At 32.1% G+C, this 21,561-nt stretch overlaps 3 protein-coding genes across 4 annotated transcripts in view; all 3 read right to left on the reverse strand.

Annotated features, from left to right (window-relative positions):
• Positions 1-48: 48 nt before the first annotated feature.
• Positions 49-6,014, reverse strand: wapl (wings apart-like). Its single transcript, XM_070646124.1, has 8 exons — positions 5,537-6,014; positions 4,718-5,469; positions 1,223-3,794; positions 980-1,095; positions 766-920; positions 623-702; positions 377-567; positions 49-312 (listed from the first exon to the last, which is right to left on the reverse strand). The coding sequence occupies exons 1-8, from the start codon at positions 5,688-5,690 to the stop codon at positions 235-237; spliced, it is 4,098 nt and encodes a 1,365-aa protein (XP_070502225.1). The 5' UTR covers positions 5,691-6,014; the 3' UTR covers positions 49-234.
• A 506-nt stretch (positions 6,015-6,520) lies between these two features.
• Positions 6,521-7,883, reverse strand: LOC139094834 (lipase member H-A-like). The gene is made up of 4 exons (XM_070646022.1): positions 7,749-7,883; positions 7,346-7,668; positions 7,046-7,274; positions 6,521-6,981 (listed from the first exon to the last, which is right to left on the reverse strand). The coding sequence occupies exons 1-4, from the start codon at positions 7,789-7,791 to the stop codon at positions 6,581-6,583; spliced, it is 996 nt and encodes a 331-aa protein (XP_070502123.1). The 5' UTR covers positions 7,792-7,883; the 3' UTR covers positions 6,521-6,580.
• A 3,042-nt stretch (positions 7,884-10,925) lies between these two features.
• The window catches only part of fz2 (frizzled 2), a 29,218-nt gene continuing 18,582 nt past the window's right edge, over positions 10,926-21,561 (reverse strand). For both annotated transcript variants that reach the window (XM_070646012.1, XM_070646011.1), the window contains exons 2-5: positions 15,206-15,609; positions 14,515-15,135; positions 13,282-14,435; positions 10,926-13,212 (exon numbers count right to left, since the gene is read on the reverse strand). In XM_070646012.1, the coding sequence (XP_070502113.1) occupies positions 13,207-13,212; positions 13,282-14,435; positions 14,515-15,135; positions 15,206-15,407 (1,983 nt within the window). In that variant the 5' untranslated portion in view covers positions 15,408-15,609 and the 3' untranslated portion in view covers positions 10,926-13,206. The remainder of the gene's footprint in view (positions 13,213-13,281; positions 14,436-14,514; positions 15,136-15,205; positions 15,610-21,561) is intronic.

Consider the following 21,561-nt stretch of genomic DNA (forward strand, 5'->3'; position numbering starts at 1 on the left):
AATTCAAAATAAAATTTAACGTTTTTTTAAATGAAAAACAAATCTCGATTATTTGACAAAACGACTGTTAATTTATTTACAAATTACACGTTAATGATCATTTCTTAGAAAATAATCCTAATTACATTAAGGACTTAAAAATGAAACAAATTATGAGTTTAAATAAATTTTCTCTCTTTATATAAGGATGAAAACAGTTTTGATGAAATCTGTTTTTGTACATTCGTCATATCTCTACTCTACGTCACAATTCACTAAGTAGTCCATTACATTCTTGATAGTCTTAAGTTGGGCCATTGATGATGCGTCAGCCTGAATTAAAGGAAATTGTTAATTATCAAAAAAAAGTTATGCTTAATATAATTTTAATACTTACGCTGACAGTTAGGTTCAAAAACTCGTAATATTGCTTCAACACAACAACCATAGTTTCGAACTTTCCATCTCTTAAGTACCTTCGAGCAATCATCTCATTGTTGGGATTATTCATTATCACGAAACCTAGTAACGTGCATGTAAAACTTCCCAAAATTGTATTTTCCATGTGTGTTCCAGAATTTTGAATCACTATAATGAAATTAAATAATTAATTAATTATTAAATCATCAAGCAAGAAACTTACATGCATTAACGGCTTCTTCCTGCTTCGCATCACGCTTTTTGGAGTTGTCAATCAGATCATCAGTCAGTTTTTTGAGGGTCCTGTAAAATAAGTCAAAAAATATATTAATTACAATATAATTGTTGGACATAATCATGACTTACTTTGCATTATCTTCGCATTTATAAAAGAACTCAATGAGAGATTTAATTGCTGGCTGTTTATCCTTTCCAAACTCTTCAACTGGAACCGATAACTGCATAATACTCTGACGATTTTTTTCGTTTAATTGTGTTAAATTACTGAGTAGTACGAGTGTCTGTAAAATAAAACAAATTAGTATTTTTTGATGCTATATAAAATTAATTAAATGCTTACCAAAAGAGAAAAATCAAATTGAAATCGACTTGATACGTAGCTAACACCAAAAAGTAGTGAATTAATTGAAATCTGGAATATCTCCTTGAAGTCGCCAAACAAAACGCTTCCGATTGCTGAAAAACAATTAAATGATTAGTAACGGTTTTTCATATTTCAAAAAATAACGGTCAAAAATAATTTGAACTAGTTAATTTGGAAAATTCAAATATATTTTGACGGTTATAAAATAATTAAACTTACCACGTTCATTGAAGGGATGAGTTAAATTAACAATAACTTTAAGTAGGGTTAGAAGAGTCTCACGGATAGCAACGCCGGCAAAATCTTTTGCACTTTTCTCAGTTGTTGGATAAAGTGTAAGCTCTGTACTCAACAAGTTATAGAATCCACATAGTGTCTTGATAAATACTTGAGATTTATAATGAAGGATGTACTTTTGATTCTCCTCACTATTACTTGTTACATTCTCGAGAATTCTCAAGCATCGTCCGATTTTATTTAGTTTTTCTAATAGTGGCTCGGTCCATTCCTCAACATAATCAGTTACCTGATTACAACATTCATAAACTGTCTTAATTATATGTTCAATTCCTCCCAATTCTCTTAAATCTTCCTTTAACCATTCACCAGCACGTTTGGAAGTTAATGATAGTAAACTTTCCATAGCTAGTTGAGCTGCCGTTATATTGTCAAGATTTAAATGAATCGACTTTCCTTGACTTTGAATTTCCTCACACAATTCTCGTACCTTTTGTTTTCGTTCTATATGCTGCTTATTCATTACAATATCTTTTGGATATTGCTTTTGATCAGCTTCACATTCAAGTAGGTTAAGCATCAATTCAAGTGAGCCACGATCTAAGTCCATTTTGAGTGTATCTTGTGACAAAGCAAACATGACCATAGCTGTACATAATCCCAAACTTGGATCATTTGGTGCATCTTCAAGAGCCTTAAAGAATTTAGGAACAATTCCATGTGCTCGAATGTGCATTCTAAATGATGGCGTCATACATTTTGAGGCGAGTTGCAAGGCAGAAAGACATCGCAAGGCAACTTGACTGTTTGGCTGTAAAGCATCTAGTAAATATTCAACATCATCGTCCATTTCTTGAAATTCACCAATTTCTTGAATTTGATGTGCTTTCTTTACATTCCTTACAACTTGATAATAATCTTTAGCATGTCTATCATGATTCAAACCAGCAAGTGGCTGATCATCTTCATCAAAATCATCGGCAATTGACTCTTTTACATTATTTTCCGTCTTCTTATGTCTCGAGAATCTGGCAATTCCTGATGTTTCACCATCAAAGAATGTTGTAGCTGTTCCAGAATTTGTTATTGTGCTTAACGTCTCTGCTTTATCGTTGGCATTATTTGCTTGATCAGCTAGTTCGGCATCTTCATCCCATGTATGTTTATACAAATTAAGTCGTTTCTTATTATTATCTTCGTCCTTGTCTAATGCTCGACTTTTAAAGATGCTTCCTTTCTTCTTTGAAATTAATAGCTTAACACCTGGATTACCATTATTCTCATTTGTCTCTTGCTGTTTCTGCAGATGATTATTATTGTATTGTTTGTTTGGACTACTTCGAGTTGTTGGTGCTGGTACTTGATCAATATCCATTGGCGTTGGTTTCTCTTGTTCCCAAGATCGTTTTACAAGTTTCTTGTGCTTGTATTCCGGAACTTGTGGAATTGAAATATCATCAGACATAGATGCACTAGATGTTGTATTCAGTGATCGTTGACTTAGATTTAATGCTGCCGTTTGATCATCTGTAGAAACTGAGGAGTTATGATGGTCTAATTCTTCTATCGGTGGTAGTTCTATCTGTGGCTCTGGATTCTTTCTCTTTCGAGATTTTGGAATTGAAACAGTTGATGCTTCCGTTATATCCAGTGATACATTATGGACGTTATTATTTCGAGTGTTTCGTGTTGAACGTTTTTCAGGACTTGAACTATCGCTTTTTGTGGGAGACACTTCAGGAGATGTTATTGGCTCAGCAGATTCCGCTCTAACTTGTTGTGCCTTTCTTGTATTTCTCGTTCGAGTTGCAGGCTTATCTACAACTATCGGTTCCGGTGGCTTCATTTCTATTTCTTTTATTTCAGGCGTTTGTTTCTTTCTACCTCGGCGTCCTTTTTGGACAATTGGAGCTTCATCTTGTGAACCATTATTACTGCTAAAGTTTTCAGATCCAGATCGTGGAGCTGCAGCCATTGAACTCTGTAATGACGTATCAACGTCGCTAGTCACTACACTTGAACTTCGACTATGAATTACTTTACAATCTCCTTGCGATGGATTCACAATACTGGAAGATGTTCCTGATGTGGCTTGAGAAGTAACACTTCCCAAAACTGAACTTTGTGAATCAAATTCAGACACAATTGGTGATATTCTTGGTGCTGCTGTCTCTATTTTCTCTTGAGCTTTACCACGACGTCTTGTTACTCGTCCACTACTTGGCTCTGATACTTCCGATGGCTCAACAACTGATTGCTCTTCTTGTTGAATTTGTTGTAATTCCTCAGTTTTTGCCTTCTCTTCCTGTTGCTTCAAACTATCATTATAAGACCTAATATAATCCTTCTTAATACGAATTCGAATTCTTTCAGGCTCTGGCTCGGGTTGCTGAGGAACTAAATCTCCAGATAAAACAGCAATTAATTCGTCCGTAGATGTCAAAGCATTATTACTGACAACATTCTTATTTTCATCTCCACTTGAATTTCCTTCACTCATATGCGGCGATTTAACGCCATCTTCATTGTCCGTACTGACTAATCGAGATGTTCCCTAAAAGAAAATATAAACAATAATTTTTGGCGGTTAAAAACTTGTAACTTTACATCATAGCTGAATTTTTATATGTGAATGATAAGAAAATTCATGCGAACTGATTAGATAATTCGAATTTATAGGAAATATGACTGGATAGATGAAAAAAGTAATTAGTTAAGCACAGTAATTAGTGCGAAGCCTACATTTGTAATTTGTTGATTGTTTTTTGAACTACTTCTAGTCACTCTTTTTGTCATATCCAAATTAGAAATATATTTATAGAAAATAATGAATTTTGCACTAGATCAAATTCAATTTAAAACTCATAAAAAACTTTATAAAACATAAAAAAAATATTAAGAAGCTTAAAAACTTTAATGAAATATAACTGCAAATGTAGAGAGAATGAAGAGAAAATTACTTTACTTAAAGAGAAATTCAACGATTACATAGGGGCGTTGACAAATTCTCTATGAGAGTAGGTAGTTGAAGATTATTTTGAATTTTTTAAGCCTCTTAAATTATCAAAGTCCTTTAAAGTATTTTTTATGAAAATAAAGAATTTAAAATTTTTGAATTTGAAAACCTTACAAATTATTTTGATAAATCGTAGAACCATACAACTTATTTTTGAATGCTTGAAAACCATACAAATTATTTTTAAATTCCAAAACCATACAAATCCAATTTAGAAACATTTGTATGGTTCTCAATAGTTATAACTAATTAGTTTATTATCTAAAAGTTTCAATTTTAATTTGATATCCCTTTAATTTCGGCATTGCCTCTACAAAAGGCGATAATAGAGAATAGAGAGTCTAGTAGGGGAAGAAATTGAAGCATGTAATATGCTTGTATTGGTGTGCGACACATAAATAGACGTTACGTACGTCGCGTAGAAAAGTAAAGTAAGTTATTAACATCTGTTTTCTACTTACTTTAGATATCCTCAGAACTATAGGTGGATGAATTGGAGACTGAGATGGAATTGCTTCTGTGGAAGATGGTGCTTGATGGATGGTTGGAGATTCAATTTCTGGTAGTTCTTCTTGTGTTGATAGCGATTCTTGCGTAGCTAATAATGCTGCTTCTTGTGCAAGCTTTTCTTGTTGTTGCTTTAATAATAATCTTGGTGCTATACGTTTCTCTGTTCGCATTATAAACTCTTCTTCACCGACGTCTTCATTATAATTAATTTTTCCTCTTGCTCTATTCGATGATCGTGTTGCTTCTATGGCTGCACGACTTCGTTTTGATGGGGATGGTTTATCACCTTCAGATGTGACTGTTTCTGTTGTCTGTTTACGTACTTTTAAAACTTTCGGTGGCTTTTCTTTCTTAATTTTTGGAGGCTTTTCAACTTTTGGTTTCTCAACTTTCGCCTTCTTTTCCTTTTTCGGTGATCCTTTCTTAACTTTTGTCTGTTTCTGTGGACTCTGTGAATGTTCATCTGAAGATGATGGATGCTGCATATGATTATTATGGACTTGATTTTGTTGCTGGATAGCTATTTGTTGTTGTAATGCAATTTGTTGCTGTATTTCAGCAGCACCACCTGAATTTCGACTTTTAAAGAATTTTCTTGGTTTTGGAGTCTGTTCTACAGATATTTTAGTGTCATTTAAATCAGGACTTGTTGGTGAACTAGCTGAATTTTGGATAGGACTTGTAGAATTAAGTGCTCCCATATCTATAAATGTCAATGAAAGTGTCAATATAACGTTTTTAATTAGAATGCAATTATTAAGGATACTTACTGTAACATGAAGAACGTATAGAAGTAAATTGCATCATGCCAAATTTCATTACAGTTCCAACAGCCACTGAATTCTTGTTTTCCTTCTCGCGTAACAGATTATCGAGCGGTACGACTGTTTGCTGGAAGCGATTACTTTTATTCCAACGAGACATTTTTGCAGGATTTTTTTATACTTCTTTTAATTTGAAATATATCTCAAAAATTTAATTGTATTTCTTTGAAAATACTTTTTTTGTGCGAAAAATTGATCCTTCAAAACATATCTAATGTCTAAAAGGTGTTTTTCATTTAATACTTTTCGTGCTATCAAGCTATTTGTGATAAAATTAAGCACAGCTGTTTTTCAATAAGTTAAATATTATTTTTTCGCAAAAAAATTGAAGAAAATTTATAAATGATTATTTTTGTTGAAGAGAAGTAACATTAAAGGCTAATTTCATGTAAACTTAATGGCTGTGCAACAGAATATTACACTTCAAAGCATAATTTTCACTGATTTCTCACTAATCTTTTTAAAATAATGAATTAAACTATTTTTAGTCTGAAATTTAAATTGTTTATGTTTTGACTGTTTTCATAACCCTGATGTACTTGCTGAAAGTTAGCACTGATTTTGAAGCAAACTGTCTGATGACAGTAGTTGCAAATTATGAATTTCATCGCAGTTCCTGGTTATTATGTTTTCCACATAATGAAAGAACATTTCTAAGATCAATTAGTTAACTAAACAGGCTTGTTTGTGGAAGAACTTCAATTTATGTGCTGACTTCAACAAGTAATTTTGGGTGTTTTATAGATGGCGCAATTCAAATTTTTCATGACCGTTATCTAATTTTTATCAACATTATTAGTGAACGATTCACAAGAACTGAATTTTCAATTAATTTAACTCTTTTAAAAGCTTTTCACACAGTGTAAATGTGCTAAAATACCCTGAAATAAATATAAGAGTAATCAGAGGAAAAATTAAAAGAAGTTTACGTTTTCTTTGCAAAATTTATTTAATGGACATTTTTGGTCGAGAACAAATTGAAATCAAGTTTTAACCCATTGCAAATGGTGACTGACCATTGGTTCTTAAATGGAAGATTCCTCTAAGTCCAATATTTCCAGGTTCACCACCCATAGATGCGTCTCTACCTCCTGTACATCTTGAATTGGTTGCATCGGCGAATGTATTGCATCTTACAGCAACGAAACGATCACTGACAATTGTTTCTGCAAATAATTCGTGAGCTCTTGAGTGACTGCATGATCCACTAACGTCAATAATTCCACATCCTGGTTGATTGTCGCCTCCATTTGGATAAAAATCAGCATGACAGAATGGATCTGGGAAGCCTGAACCTCCAATATTTGTGCGAATACCTTCTGTATAGACTGCATCATTTGCGTCTAATCTTTCAGTTGGATTGTTCATGTTGAAGAGTGGACCTGCTGGATCTGTAGATGAAAACGTAAATAAGAATTAATTTTATGAAGCTATTAAGCTCAATAAATTCATTACCCAATCCCCAAATAACTTGAATTCTTCTTCCGGCATTCTGAACACGCTTTCCTGTAAGACCAGCAATATGAGCACCAAGACTGTGACCAGCAATAGATACTCTTGACATGTCAGTAAATCCATTGTTGACTAAAAAGTTTAAGAAGCCTGATAAAACGTCTGCAACACTACCGACTCTATTTCTAGCAGTAATGTAGTTTATTGTTCCAGCCCCGATACTCCAATCAACCTAAACATCAATAAAGATGATCAAAACATAATTGACATTATTTCCTACTTCCAATATCTATTTAGACTCACTTGAATGACATTGAAATTTCCAACTTGAAGATAACTGGCTGTTGGTCGAGTATTGACACCTGATGACAATCCTGAATTCCATCCGTGAATTAATACTCTAACTGGCCATGCTGCATTGAAATTAGAATTTCTAATGACGTCAAGAGAGCTTGTAAGATGTTGGCCAGTTGTTGGATTATTTCTAGTGAACAGCATGAATCTTGTGTCAGTTTCCGGATTAAATTTAGCTTCAACATCTTCAATCGGATTGGCATCAATCACATGCAATTTTCCATCTTCATCCGGTATCAAGTTCCATCTTTGATGTTGTGTGATTGGTGAGGCTACATCCGAAAAGTGTCAGAAAAAGAAACAAATTTTCACTATAAAGGAATTTATTTTTATCACACAACTTTTACACTACCATAAATGACGCTGATCACACTGAAAATCACGAGTAACTTCATATTGGAACTTTTTATAAACCACCGAATAATAAATGAAAGGAAACATGTCTCTCAAGCTTAATTTATACTTTTAAACTAATCTTAAAGAGCTGTCATAAATCTTCAATTATTTAAAAAAAAAATACCAATCCACTTATGTGATAAGATTTCCCTTAATAAAGGTATATTGGTAAGCAATAAAACTTCCATTACTGTATGGGGGGCTTATCACAAAGAATATGAAGTGAGTGGGCCAAAATAGCAACAATGATTTGAACATTTACTTGACTTACTGATATGTATTAATTACAGAGTTGTTGACCTTAGAGAATTGTTTGGGGATAGGCAGAAATTAGTAGGAACTGTGATTGTAGATCTGCTGTATTATCATGATCCCGAACAGACAAGGACCATGCTCTAAAATTGATTGTCTATTAGGACATGTTGACCTTAATACATAGGTTAAGTTCTTAAAGAGAGTCCACTAATTTTACTGGCCGTAAAAATCAATTATGATCAATAACTTTGCATTGATGACGCCTATCGTTGGCTTTTGTATGTCAATTTTCAAAGAGGTCATGCTCAATGATTGCTATGCTATGACTTCTGTCTGATTTCTGTACTATAGTTAAAGATATTAATTATATATCTAGAATCTCACATTTACACCAGGCAAAACTATGCTAATATTATGACTAAACATATCATGGTCGTAGAGAGTCAGTCAAGCTTTAGAATACATAGAAGTGTCTGACAGTGTTTATTATGAATGTCTGATCCGATTTGAGGATGTCTTGATATCGAGAATTAATCAATCATTGAGGGATGAGTGCTTTAGGATTCGATCGATTCTGTAGCAGATCAAACCACAGATTAACAATCAACAGATCACTGACTGCATCTAACTTACGTAATTACGATAAAATCATTAAATAAATTGTAGTTTAGCTGTTGCTTGTTAACATTGTGTGACTGGAATTAATTAAAATTTATTTAAAAATCAATTATTTTAATAAAATATGCAGCCATGCAAACATCAATAAATACATTGATTTCCAATGCAAAGCACTTAATAAAAAAATAGACAAAAGACAACAAATAAATTGTCACATTAATGTACTATTGATATTGAAATTTAATTACACTTCTATTTGCAGAGCTAATACATTAATACGAATTACTGACAAATCATTTGTGTATACAAGGCAGGCTTTATAGTTCCTTTTAGTAGTACACATATTAGATTTATTGCAACAAGTAGCAATGTTCACAGCGTGCTTAATAATATTTCAATTTTGTGGATTTTATCCCATCTCAATTCAAGATAAGGAAAATGAATCGCTGGCATCAATAGCTGCCTCATATAGCTCAACATTAATTCACATATTGCTGACACTATCACATATTTTATACATGATAATTCGACAGGATAAAATGTTATATTCGGAATCAGTAATTGGAAAAATCAATGATATCTTGGTTTATTTCTCCTTACTTCTGGCACATTTGACTATCATCGTTGAGACATTCATAGAACGAGCATATTTCAAGCAATTTTGGTATTTCTATGATAAAGCAGTGAAACTTAATCGAAAATCAATTAAAGTTAAGTGGTATCGAGGTTATTTAATAAAATTTATACTCTACATATGCTTCACATTAATGATTGAAATAACTGTCATCTCAACGATTATTGATAACGATGAGCAATGGGCAAATTTTTGGTTTGCTGAAATTTATAGTCTATTGGCAACTAGAATACGACATATTCAGCATGTTTTCTTCATTGATGTTATTTTCTTTAGTCTTCAAGGTATTAATCAACATATGAAATGTCTGTCGTTTTGGGTTAGAGCTGTTGGGGATGATAAAAAATTCTGTCGGAAGCATTTCTACATTAAATTTTATAGGATGAAGGAACAATTTAAGAACTTGATGGAAATGATAATTTGTGTAAATAAGATTTTTCGCTGGTCACAAGTCTTGAATGTTGGATAGCATTTTATAGAAATTACTGTCGAATTATACTGGATTTATGCATTCGCTGAGAAAGGATCTTTTCTTTTTGGTAATCCTATTATGATTTTTGTCTCTGAGGGATTGTTCACAAATGATGTAGAGTGGGAGGATAGGAGGTTTATCTGAAGTTTTATGAGACTCAGCAAACAAAAAGCGACAATCTGAATAAAGAAGGATAGAACTGCAATCTAAGGAGTCAAGATTCAACACGCTTGAATGACAGATCTAGTAGGCAAGCTGAAAGTGAATATCCACCCTAGCTACATCTTTTAATTGGCACATATCTGAGCGACACAGTGTAGGAGAACGAATCCATGCAGAATCCTTATAAAATACTCCCAAATGGTGTCTCGTGTCGCTTGAATAAGACATCATTTGTGAACAATCCTCTCATGATTAAGTCTAGAACATAATTTTATCATACTTTAAATTTTCTTTCTTTATAGCGACTGCAATTGTCTTTCTTCCCAGCGTTCTTGTTCTATGGCTTCTTTTTCAGTCTGCAACGAGATGCATTAAAGAGGTGAGAGATTGATGAAGCTTTAGTGCTGACAAATCGGAATTAAAAATAATTTCAATTCTATTACTGTAGATTCAAGAAAAAACTGCTTTTATAATCCACGACATTAATTTTCTTACTGATTATAGATTACGTACACTTGTGAGTTGTATTCCATTTTGATAAATTGCTTTTAAAGTAACACAGCTTATGCTGTACATTTGTTACATTTCTCACGATTTTTTCTTTATAGATTCAAGATTTTGCGCTACTTGTAAGACATTCACCGAAACATTTTAATGCAAACAATTGTTTTGTTATTAACTTCTCATTATTCACGGCCATGTTGTCTCCTATGCTTACTTATCTTGTCATCATTGTGTCATTTCATCCAAAATCAACAAATTAGAATTTTGAATAATTTAAGGATGTTGACCCGAATAACACAAGTCGGTTAGTCGATCAAAAATTTGGATCTCAGGCTGGCGTGATTGTGACTTGGTACCGGACTCGGAACCAAGTAGGACAATTCGTGTAATTTTTGATTTGTGTCGCTCGGGTTGCTATGATTTGTGCAAATGAAAAATCTGAAACTTAATAATCAATAAAATGTTTTTAATTCAATTAAAAGACAATGTTTAAAAGTATGAAGTTTTTTTTTATTATTTTAACTTTTTCTTATTATCGTATACAGTCCATATCTGTACAAAAATGCGTCAAGTTTCTATTTATTTTCATTTATTTCTTTCCTTCAAAGAAGAAAATTTTCTTCTTCTTTTTCATATTGTGTGTTTTTTTCTTTTGTGGAACTTAAGATCTAACTTTTAAAAATTCTTCTTTCATGTTATCAATTTCTTTGCAATATAAATCGAGAACGAGAAACTTAAATTCTACTTCTTCCTAAATTTTATTATGGCAATCATGAAAATAAAGGAGTTTTTCTCTCTTCAGAGAGGTTTTTTTATGAACTTTTCCATCTATTTCATCGTTTTCATTAAAATAATTTTTCATTCACTTTGAATCTAATTCAATTCAATCGACAGACAGAAATAAACAATCTCTTCATTTTGATATAATTTCTTACGTATTTTTGGTTACAATTTTTCATTTTAATTTTTTTAAGAATTTAAGGATTTTTAAAAGAATATACTTTAATTTATACATGCATATCTCATCTTCTGTTTCGTTCTACAAAACAAATGTCACTTTTATTATTGCTGATCTCTTTCCAATTTAGTAATTTATCATATGTATGTTTGTTTATTCCTTTTTTTGTTTTGTTTAAGTAGCCAATAACAAACTACATTCAATTCAAACGTCTAATTTAATTTTTAGTGTATAATTTCACTGGAAACACGATAAGTATTACGATAATATAGGAGAGGGAAAATCAAAATGAAAACAAACAAAATTATCAAGGTACGTAAATTATCGGTCATATTTTGATAGAATTTAAGTGCCTAGTGCGATTTTCTTTATGAAATCATTGATTCAAAACTGTGTTTGTCAGGAATAAGTGTACGGTTGCAGAGATTATTATTAAAAATTATTCCAATTCTTTTCAAAATTTTAAAATTTGAACATTTTTGAAGGAGGTTTAAATTTTGAACTTTTAATTTCATAGTTGCAAACCCCGTGTTTACATTTATTTTTCTAACCAATTTTGATCAGAAAAGTTCACGAAAATTTCTGTAAGCTATTTAATCAAGAAATAATCAAGTTAACTAACTAATTTGTGCTTTTACAGAAAAATCGATTGCTCAATAACTCAATAATAAACAAGCGCAAGTCAAGTCGTACCAAGGTAAGCATTATTTTGAGTTTAATTTAAGAAATTTCATATTTTTCGTGATAAAATGCAACAGATCTAGAATCTTGTTTTAATATGAATATTGTAACTCATAATTAAGTGGAAACAGGTTTGAAGTTGTAAAATTTGATTTAAAATTTGCAATCGAGAGCAGCAGTAAAACTTTAATTACTGTCTCAAAAGTGAGTATTGATTGATTTAATTACTCGACACTTTATTCCTCAAAACATCAACGATAATTTGCACCTTGATGAAATAAAATTAAATTATAGGAGAAAAATTGCACTAATATCCAATTGATTTATAAAAAATTTCATTTAAGAAGCTCATTTTTAAAAAGAGAGAAAATAAAACTTTCACATTTTTGATGCTGATCGATAAAGATAAGGTTTTGCAGCAACTAGCTTACACACTAATTATTTACAGCTGATGACTAAGCTTAAGTTAATGATATTTTATTCTTTCGTTACAATATTTTGTTCTGGGAAAGCAAAACAAATGATGATGTTTAAAGTCACGAAACATTTGTGATTTTTCACGATTTTTTTAATGAAAGAATTAAGGTAGATAGCTATGTACATGTACCTAGATTAACGATAAATTATGATATTTTTTTTATAAAAAAAAAGTTGCCATGTACGTTCATTATGTATTTAAAATAAGTACACTACAGACTTAAAAATTAATTAAATTATTATTTTCAATCACTTAGTAAAAGATTCTTACATGGCATAGGTTCTCATTTACACACAATTTGTTTTTATCATTATAAAACATCCCGAAGCATCGAATCGACTAGAAAAGAGAGCATATCAATTTAAGCTGACTAAGAATGCTTCTCTCACACACACACTTATTATTTTGATTGCTGTGTAATTTTCTAATTTTATATATTTTACTCATCTGGCGGTATACACTTATAATATTTAACATACTGAGGATTTTCCGTTAACTATATGGGACCATAATCTGATAACGCTTGTCCGCCTGCTGTTTGGTGTGAGACTGTAGACATTTTAGCCGTTGATACAACAACAGAGACAGCTCTTGCGTCTACAATAGATCCATTATCGATCGTAGAGCCGGGAGCTCCCTCGCAAATTTGAGGTCATACCTGTTTGACAATTAAATGAATCCAATTAGTTCCATACAATTTATATTAAGCAATTATAAGCAAACTTACATGAGTCATGGGATGTTTGAGTACGTGATGGTGTAAATGATGATGACTTGATGCCATACTTCCCATAGTTTGTGCATAAGGAGCTGTTAGAAGTGAAGCAGATGCCGCTGATCCTTGAATTGTTGTGGCTACATACGGCTGAGGTAATTGTGGTCGTGGTTTGATTAGACTTGTTCCGGCACCTGAATGGTCTGGTTTTGTGCCACATAATCGTCTCCATAGTTTACACCATGAATCGAGGGTCTTTCCTGACCAAATCCAAATACCTGAAGTGATTCCACACACGAGTGTCATAAAGTATTTAAGCATTAAAATTGAGTAAATTGGTTGACGTCTCCACTCGTCTGTTTGTTGCATACATGGACATGCTAATGTTGACATCCAATCGTCAAAGAAATTCGATTCATACAAGTGACAAGCTATGACGATTGTAGCTGGAACCGTATATAGCACACTAAAGATTCCTATCCTTATCATTAGTTTCTCTAGTTTATCAGCTTTTGATCCTGCACCAATACCACCTTGTTGCTTAATTACTGATCTTATTCTAAAAAGTGAGACAAATCCAGCAAGTAGGAATGTTGTTCCTATTACAAGATATACGAAGTATGGTGCGAGAACGAAATTCCTTAAATGCTCTACAGATGTGTTTCCAACATAGCAGATTCCAGCTAATGGATCACCATCAACTGCCGGATGTACCAATACAGAAATACTTTGTAATGTTGGAATAAGCCATGCTGCTAGATGAAAGAAATGTGAAATCTTGCTAATCGCCTCATTTCCCCATTTCAAGCCAGCAGATAGGAACCAAGTAAAACTTAATATGACCCACCAAATTGATGAAGCCATTCCAAAATAATAAATTAATAAGAATACTATTGTACAAGAGCTTTGACCAGTTGATGAGTATTTGATAGCACGTCCATCACATGCAATTTTTTCATGTCCAACAAAATATCGCATTAAATAGCCCATAGACACCATAAAGTAGCATGCCGATAAGAAGACAATTGGCCTTTCTGGATATTTGAATCGTTCGGGATCAATAAGGAACGTTGTCAACGTCATGAATGTGCTGACTGCACAAAAGCCTGACCATAAAATAATCCAGTAGTTTGCAAATTCTTTTTCCTCAGATGAAAAGAACGCACCTATAATTAAAATAATTAAAAGTAAGAAAACATTATGAAATGGAACTGGCTGTGATTATAAAAATAAAGTTATTATTACCTTTGCATGGTATACCGCAATTACTAACACTTCCAACTTTTGCAACGGTCGTATTATACCACATACTTTCCTTTCCGAGTGGCACGAGAGGATAACGACACTTGCATTGACAATCTTTATCATTTTTCTGTTCTATCGCTTGCTGACATTTTTTGTCGCCTTTGGGACATTTCTTTTGATTTGTGGTTGTTGAAGATGAGCCATGATGCTTCTTCTTATTATTTGTATTTATATTGCTGTTAAAGTTATCATTCGATGATGAGGATGATGATGATGACTGTTCAGTTTCTGAATAGCTTGGATGTTCCATGCACAAAATGTCATTTACCGAATGTTTCGGAAGACTTTCACAATTCATCCGTTCCGGCCATTTAAAACTATATTGCTCCATAATCGGTTCACAACCTTCACGTGCTCGTTCACAAACTGAACGACATACAGGCAACGGTTTGAGATAATCCTCAATACATATCGGTGCATACATCGAGCACAGGAAAAACTTTAAATCTGGCGAACATTTTATCTCGACAAGAGGCCAAAATTGATGAACTTCCAAGCCCGCCTCTTCTTGTGTCTCATGATTCATTTCATTAGGGAATTTTGTCATGTTATATCCAATTCCTAATTTTAAAATAGTAAGCATGAGTCAAATATGAGAAAATTTTCATTTCATTCACAAAATAACACTCACCTCTACACATTGGAATATTAATTTCTTCACATCGTGGATGTCCAACTTTCTGTGATGGCATTGATATATGAACCTCCATATCACCAGCATCATTCATACTTCCACCATTACTATAATATCCTTTATCGGCATATACCAGCATGAAGCATGTGAATAGTATCACCATCACAGATTTAAACAGTCGCGATCGATTCCGGCTCATTGTGATGTTTTTCTTTTGTGTATAATACTTCCTATGCGTTAATCTTCTTTCTCCTTTTAAATTTTATCGATAGTATTTTTTAAAGCAATCGTCTTGCTTCTTTCAATGATGAAAAAAAAAGAATGTTGTTATTCTCTCTCCCTATGAAATCAACTGAACTGAATGGCGAGATGTGTATTTAAAGCTTAAATATTTTTGCAATCTGTAGAGATGAGAAGGAAAAAAAAAGTTTCAAAATAATTAGTATGTTTACAATCAGTAAATCTGTCTTCACACTTCTTCTTTACATATCTACACATCTAGTACTTATATCTATATATCGTTTAATTTCAACGCTATATCGTTTAAGGTAATTTTGAATGGAAATGTGGAGGAAAAAATAAAAAAAAATTTAGGGGAACGTTAGTAAGTGACGTCTATTAAAAAATGCATTTTTAAGGCCTATGGACTCTAGATCCTTACTAAAGGATTTCTAAAGAGGAACCAAAGATTTGCTTTTAAGCAGGACCAGATGCAATTCAATACTAGATCTCAATACTCGACTCGTAATTTCTATGGAAGAACTAAAGATTTGTATGTTGAATGGACGAAATGTAATTCAGTACTAATCTGTGTTTTCAGAATCTCTACAAGACATGTTGAAATTGGATACAGAAAATGTAATTTATATATGGTATTTTGCCATATCTGAGGGAGGCCATGGATCACACTTGATCTATACGTTCATCGAAGTAAGTAAAGTAATTTAGCCATATAGTCGAATAACCCTCGATAGCTCATTGCTAGAATTATGCGACCGGAAATCATAGGACGTGGGTTCGATTCCCACTCGGGTTCCGTTATTCGATTTTGTACTATTTCTGTCAGTTTAACAAGACACAATCACAAAATGTTCATTTAGAACAACTTACAGACAGCTCAATGAATCTTATACGTCATTACAAAACGACCCCAAAAAAGAGAAGAAATGAAGGAAAAAAAAGAATTCTTTTCGCTCTAGCAAATAGAGAAGAACATATTTGAATATCTTCTTCTCTTTACGCGCCCCCGAAGAAGAGATGGTATATACACATGGTATCAATATTTTCGATTCGTATACGTGTAAACAAATCGTTAACACAAAATAAACTCTAAGGTTTGTTGTACATGCACTGTACTGTGTTAACGAGAAAAGTGGAGTGTATAAATTTTAAAGATTTTTTTTTTTATTATTGTATGTAAGAATTAAGTAAGCAGCAAAAAGACCAGACATTCCTATTTTCCTCTCTTTTTACAGAACAAAGTTATTTTTTTTTTCTTTTCTTTAAATACATAATATTTTTATTTAATGTCTACTGTTTCCACAGAAAAGGAAGACATTTAAACAGGAAAAAATAAAAATTAGTTCTCGACTTCTTCTTTTTACTTTTTTTTTATTTTATTCATAACAGGAATTAATTTGAGAGATAAATTTTATTGTATAACATAACTCATTTTGTTTGGACATATTTATTGATGAAGCAATTGAAACGAACGCATGATGTGTATGGCACAACTATTATTTGTATAACTCAATCAGCTTTCATTCATTACTTTCGCTCTCTCGAAATCTGTCTTTACACATTTCCACTGCATTTTTGAATTGAACATATGTGGATTTGAGGTTAATTTGTCTATTGTCCGTAATTCTAACAAATTTGTCATGTTATTCGAACAATGTGATGAGGAAAATTTCAAATTTCGCCGTAAAAACGGACCAAAACCTGCCATCACGGTGTAGTCAGGGCTTCTTATCAATTTGCCGTTTATCTGTACAGGCAAAGATATTACTTTTATGTACCATAGTAGCCGTTCTGTACCACGAAACTATGTTCTTTCTCTGTTTGGGTAAAAGAATACAGACTACGGAGTGCTACTTGGGTTAGGTTCTGAAAACTCATAAACTGGTTTATTAGGAATTCGTAAAGAATTACAAATTTAAATTGTATCCAAGTCATGATCCAAATATAACAACAATTTACTGAAGACGACTGTAAACCTACTCGGAATATGTCATTCTATCAAACATTGAATTTTTAAACCATTAATGATGATTGATGTACATAAAAATCAATAAATTGTCGCCTACACACCCCACCCTCTTGTCAAATTTCTCACTAAAGTAAATAACTCTTTAACCAATCAATTTTGAAATTAAATTATTCTAATTTAGTCATTCTATTAAGTTAGTCAAATAAACAAAAGCGCACTAAAGTCATCATTCTGAATGTGTGACTTTTAAACAATCATTTTCTTCTTTTCTGTCTTGTTAAAAATTTTCTAAATAGGCATGTAGTTAGTTTTTAAAATGTTTAACAGTCATTTCCTTCACAATAAAATGTAATGTGAACATTGGAATTTAAAAGTTTTTCATGCCTTTTTTCCATTTTGCTACTAAAAAAAGTCTATTATGAATTTTTATGCTCGCGAGAAGGAAAAGAAGAATTGAAATGTAAAGATAAATAAATGAAAATGTTAATTTAGTGCAATTTAGTATTACAAATTGTTTATATAGTAATTATATCCATTCATTATACACTGGCTTTATTCATAATTCATGTCATGCTGTGTACATAAAATTTCATAGAATATAATTTAATGAAAGATTTTAAACATAATCTTCTCAATAGACAGTCTGTTGAATGAATCATATTGGCATAAAGGATGTGCCTGTTGCTTCAGTTTCTCTTCTTTTTTTTTCGTAATTCATATTATTTTTATGGACAGATACAATTTACTCAATGACGCAGTTATAATATGAAAATTTGAATGTAAAACACATGTGTGCCTCATTGCTGCTTCCTTCTCTCCTATATTTTACTTCATCTAACATCCAATAGTAATAATAAGTAAAAACGCTAAAGTTCTTTTCTTGTTGCAGTCATGTTAATGTTATTATTTTAAAGACATACAGCGATGCTTACATTCCGTTTTTCTAGAGAAAAACTCCACCATAATTCATTATCATTGATTTAGTAGATGAAGTGAAAAAAATTTTTACATCTGTACAAACAAAGATCTACAGATATACACACTGCACGATATAAAATTTGTTCATTTACAACCGAGACATAAAAATTTATGCATTTTTATGGAACTGATGGAAATATTTTCCTCTAAAGTAATATAATATTCTTTCTCGATGCTCAATTTTTTTGTACATTGAATTGTATTTTAATTAATCCCAATTGCATCGTGTTACAGATGTATTGAAAAATGAATCTCTCGATAAAGGAATGTTAATGATTGAATAACGGCAAAAGCGCATTGCAATGACTTGGTAGCGCATTTATTAGTTGTTCTGTATCTGATTCTAGAGATGCAACCTATCGATTAGCTTTAGACAACTGCTTAGGTCGAGGCACTGCCTACCTAGTTGAAATCATGCCAAGACGGGCCGAGACAAAGGCTATCATGATACTGCTAGGCACCTATCCACAGACACCTTTCTGACAACTCTGATATTAGAAATGAAACTTAAAGCATCCTACGCTGATGTCATGAAGTTAACTATCCAAATCCAAATATAAACATAAGAATCCGTTGCTATGCTATATCCTCATCTACATATTCAACCAATCATCCCCTAACCATGTCAACTATCATACGATAAGTAGAACAAAGGAATCAACGGTAATTCATAACATCCAGCTCGTCGCAACACTGCAACACTATCAAAACTAATAGGATATAGTTGTCTTGAATCATACAATAAGGGAAATTTCCATCAAAAGATTTAATCTGACATTATAACGAAATATGAAGCGTTAAAGCAACATTCAGCCAACAAGAGCTTTAAATGATTGTGTTTGTTTTTGCGAAAAACATGTTTAAAAATTGATGATTATGATACTCGTGAAAACGACGATGCACATAAATTTTTGAAATGAGATTTTATGCTATAATAATTCTATATTCTCGTTCTACATAAAAATATACGGTTAGGTGTGAAGTTCTTCTCTCGTTTTTCGCAATTTTAAAAATTATTGTGCAGTTGGAAAGCATCAAGATGATGCTAGATTTAAAGTACTAAAGATACCAATGTTGATGGATACTTTAATGATTTCTACATCCTCTAGTTACTCTCTGACGTGGGGCATCTACTGTCGAAATGAAATATACTTCAGATGTTGACTGAATTTCCCATGATGAAAATCATTTTGAGATTTATGACTTTTTCGTTTTTCCATCAAAAAATAACAAAAATTCTTTTGATTGCTTTCCTGCTTTTGACTTTATGTTATTTCATCTTGCAAGGAGTTGAAGCCATTAAAATGCATTTTCGTTTGTTCTTGCTTGCTCTATTGAGTAATATGCTATAAAAGCAAATGGAAAAACCAATTGTGCATATCAGAAAAAAGTCATTTCAAGATTTTAATTTTTTGAGTTTGGGTAACAAATTCTGCTTGAAATAATTTAGTCATAAAATTGTGAAGTCATTCTCTTAATAAATTGACCTCATGTAATACGAAATGTCGCATTCAAAATAAATAATAAAACAAGAACAAACGACATAGTTAAAAGAATTTATTAGTGTCGACAGAAAAGAACTTTTGGGGGTGGTTTGCAAGTGACGTCCATTGAAAATTGATAGTTTTTGACAGTCTTGGCGTCAGAATTAACCAATGATAAGCAACCTGTGTGACGCGGTACACTAATGTGTCACGAAACTGTTAGGAATAGACTTGAACCATATATCATGTACGGTTTCGGTCGTTGCCCAAAACCAAGATGAGCCGTGGAACAAAATAGGTTGCCTGGCATTGCCTACCACTGTCAGTTCTTCAATATCCCCAAGTCCATCATATTAGATGTCATTTACGAATGACCCTTTAAGTCTCACTTAAGTAGAAAAAAAAGTCTTTTTAAACCGCGTAAAAAAATCATTGCTTTTTGAAATTTAATGCTTATTTTTGTTGTGCATACATAAGAAAGTGTCCGAACACTTTTATATTTGCTGTTTTGCAGTATTTTATTTTATTTTTTTTTAAAAAATATATATGCAATATATCAGATTTCATGTGAATTTCACAGAGCGACACCTGCATACAAGCCTTTTATTGTTCCTGTCACAAAACAGTTCATTTGTATGTTATTTGCAGAATATCCGATTTTGGTTTTAACCCGCAGAATCACACGATTTGAGACATTTCTTTCATTCATGCATAATTTTATATTTTTCATTATTGGTGGTGTGAAATCAATAAAAAAATTGTATTATGATCCTGTGGTTTAAGCTGGCGAAATAAGGAATGAATGTGTGTGTTCATCTTATGCTATGCAGAAAAAAATATTTTTAAGTATCATTAAAGAAAGTGGTCTTACACATTAATGCATTAAAGCGTATCATGTGTACACATAAATAAGTAAGCATATTTGTGAGGATGATAAATATGATGCATGATGATGGCGATGTTCATGTTATAAAAAAATATAAAAAATATCATGTGGTTGGAATCAGTATGTACATGTTCGGTATACATACATGAAGGTAATGTGAAACAAGAGACATATTCGTAAGAAATTGCTCAAGAAACCCCTGTTGAGTTCTCTGATGTACAATCTAAATCAACATAAAATATGTCAAAATACAAAATTTGAGACTTTTCTTCTCGTCTTCTTCTTCATCATCATCATCATCTTTCTCTGTTCCTTCATATTTTGGCATCTTCCTACCTACTACTATACTATACATGCCTGCTTTTTTTAACGTGTTATGTTGATTTTTTCCCAGTGTTTCCTATACATCTAGGCATTGCATAAAAGTCATTAGTTAACAAAATTTTGTACAAATGCCTTGCCAAGAACAGACAAAAAAATTTATTTCATTTTATCATGATCGAGCACATGAAAACATCAATCAATGTATGTATTTTATCGATTCATAACACACATTTCATTATTTGCTTGCTGGGTGTTGTGATCAACGTTTGTGGACAGAAAAAAAACTACATAATTCTTGTTATTGAATAAAAAATTGCTTGTGTGTTTTTCTTGAACGTACAGATAATATTTTTACAGATAGTTGAATTTTTTTTTTTCGCTCTCAGCTTGTTCTCTGCAGGTTAGTTACTCTTGTTATTCTTATTAATGCTTTTTCAGCTCTTTTTTTCTTCCTTTCTTTTCTCTACACATC

Source organism: Chironomus tepperi, unplaced genomic scaffold (assembly GCF_022539635.2).
Source record: "Chironomus tepperi strain 1889 unplaced genomic scaffold, CSIRO-AGI_Ctep_v1 contig_359, whole genome shotgun sequence".
NCBI classification, from domain to species: domain Eukaryota; kingdom Metazoa; phylum Arthropoda; class Insecta; order Diptera; family Chironomidae; genus Chironomus; species Chironomus tepperi.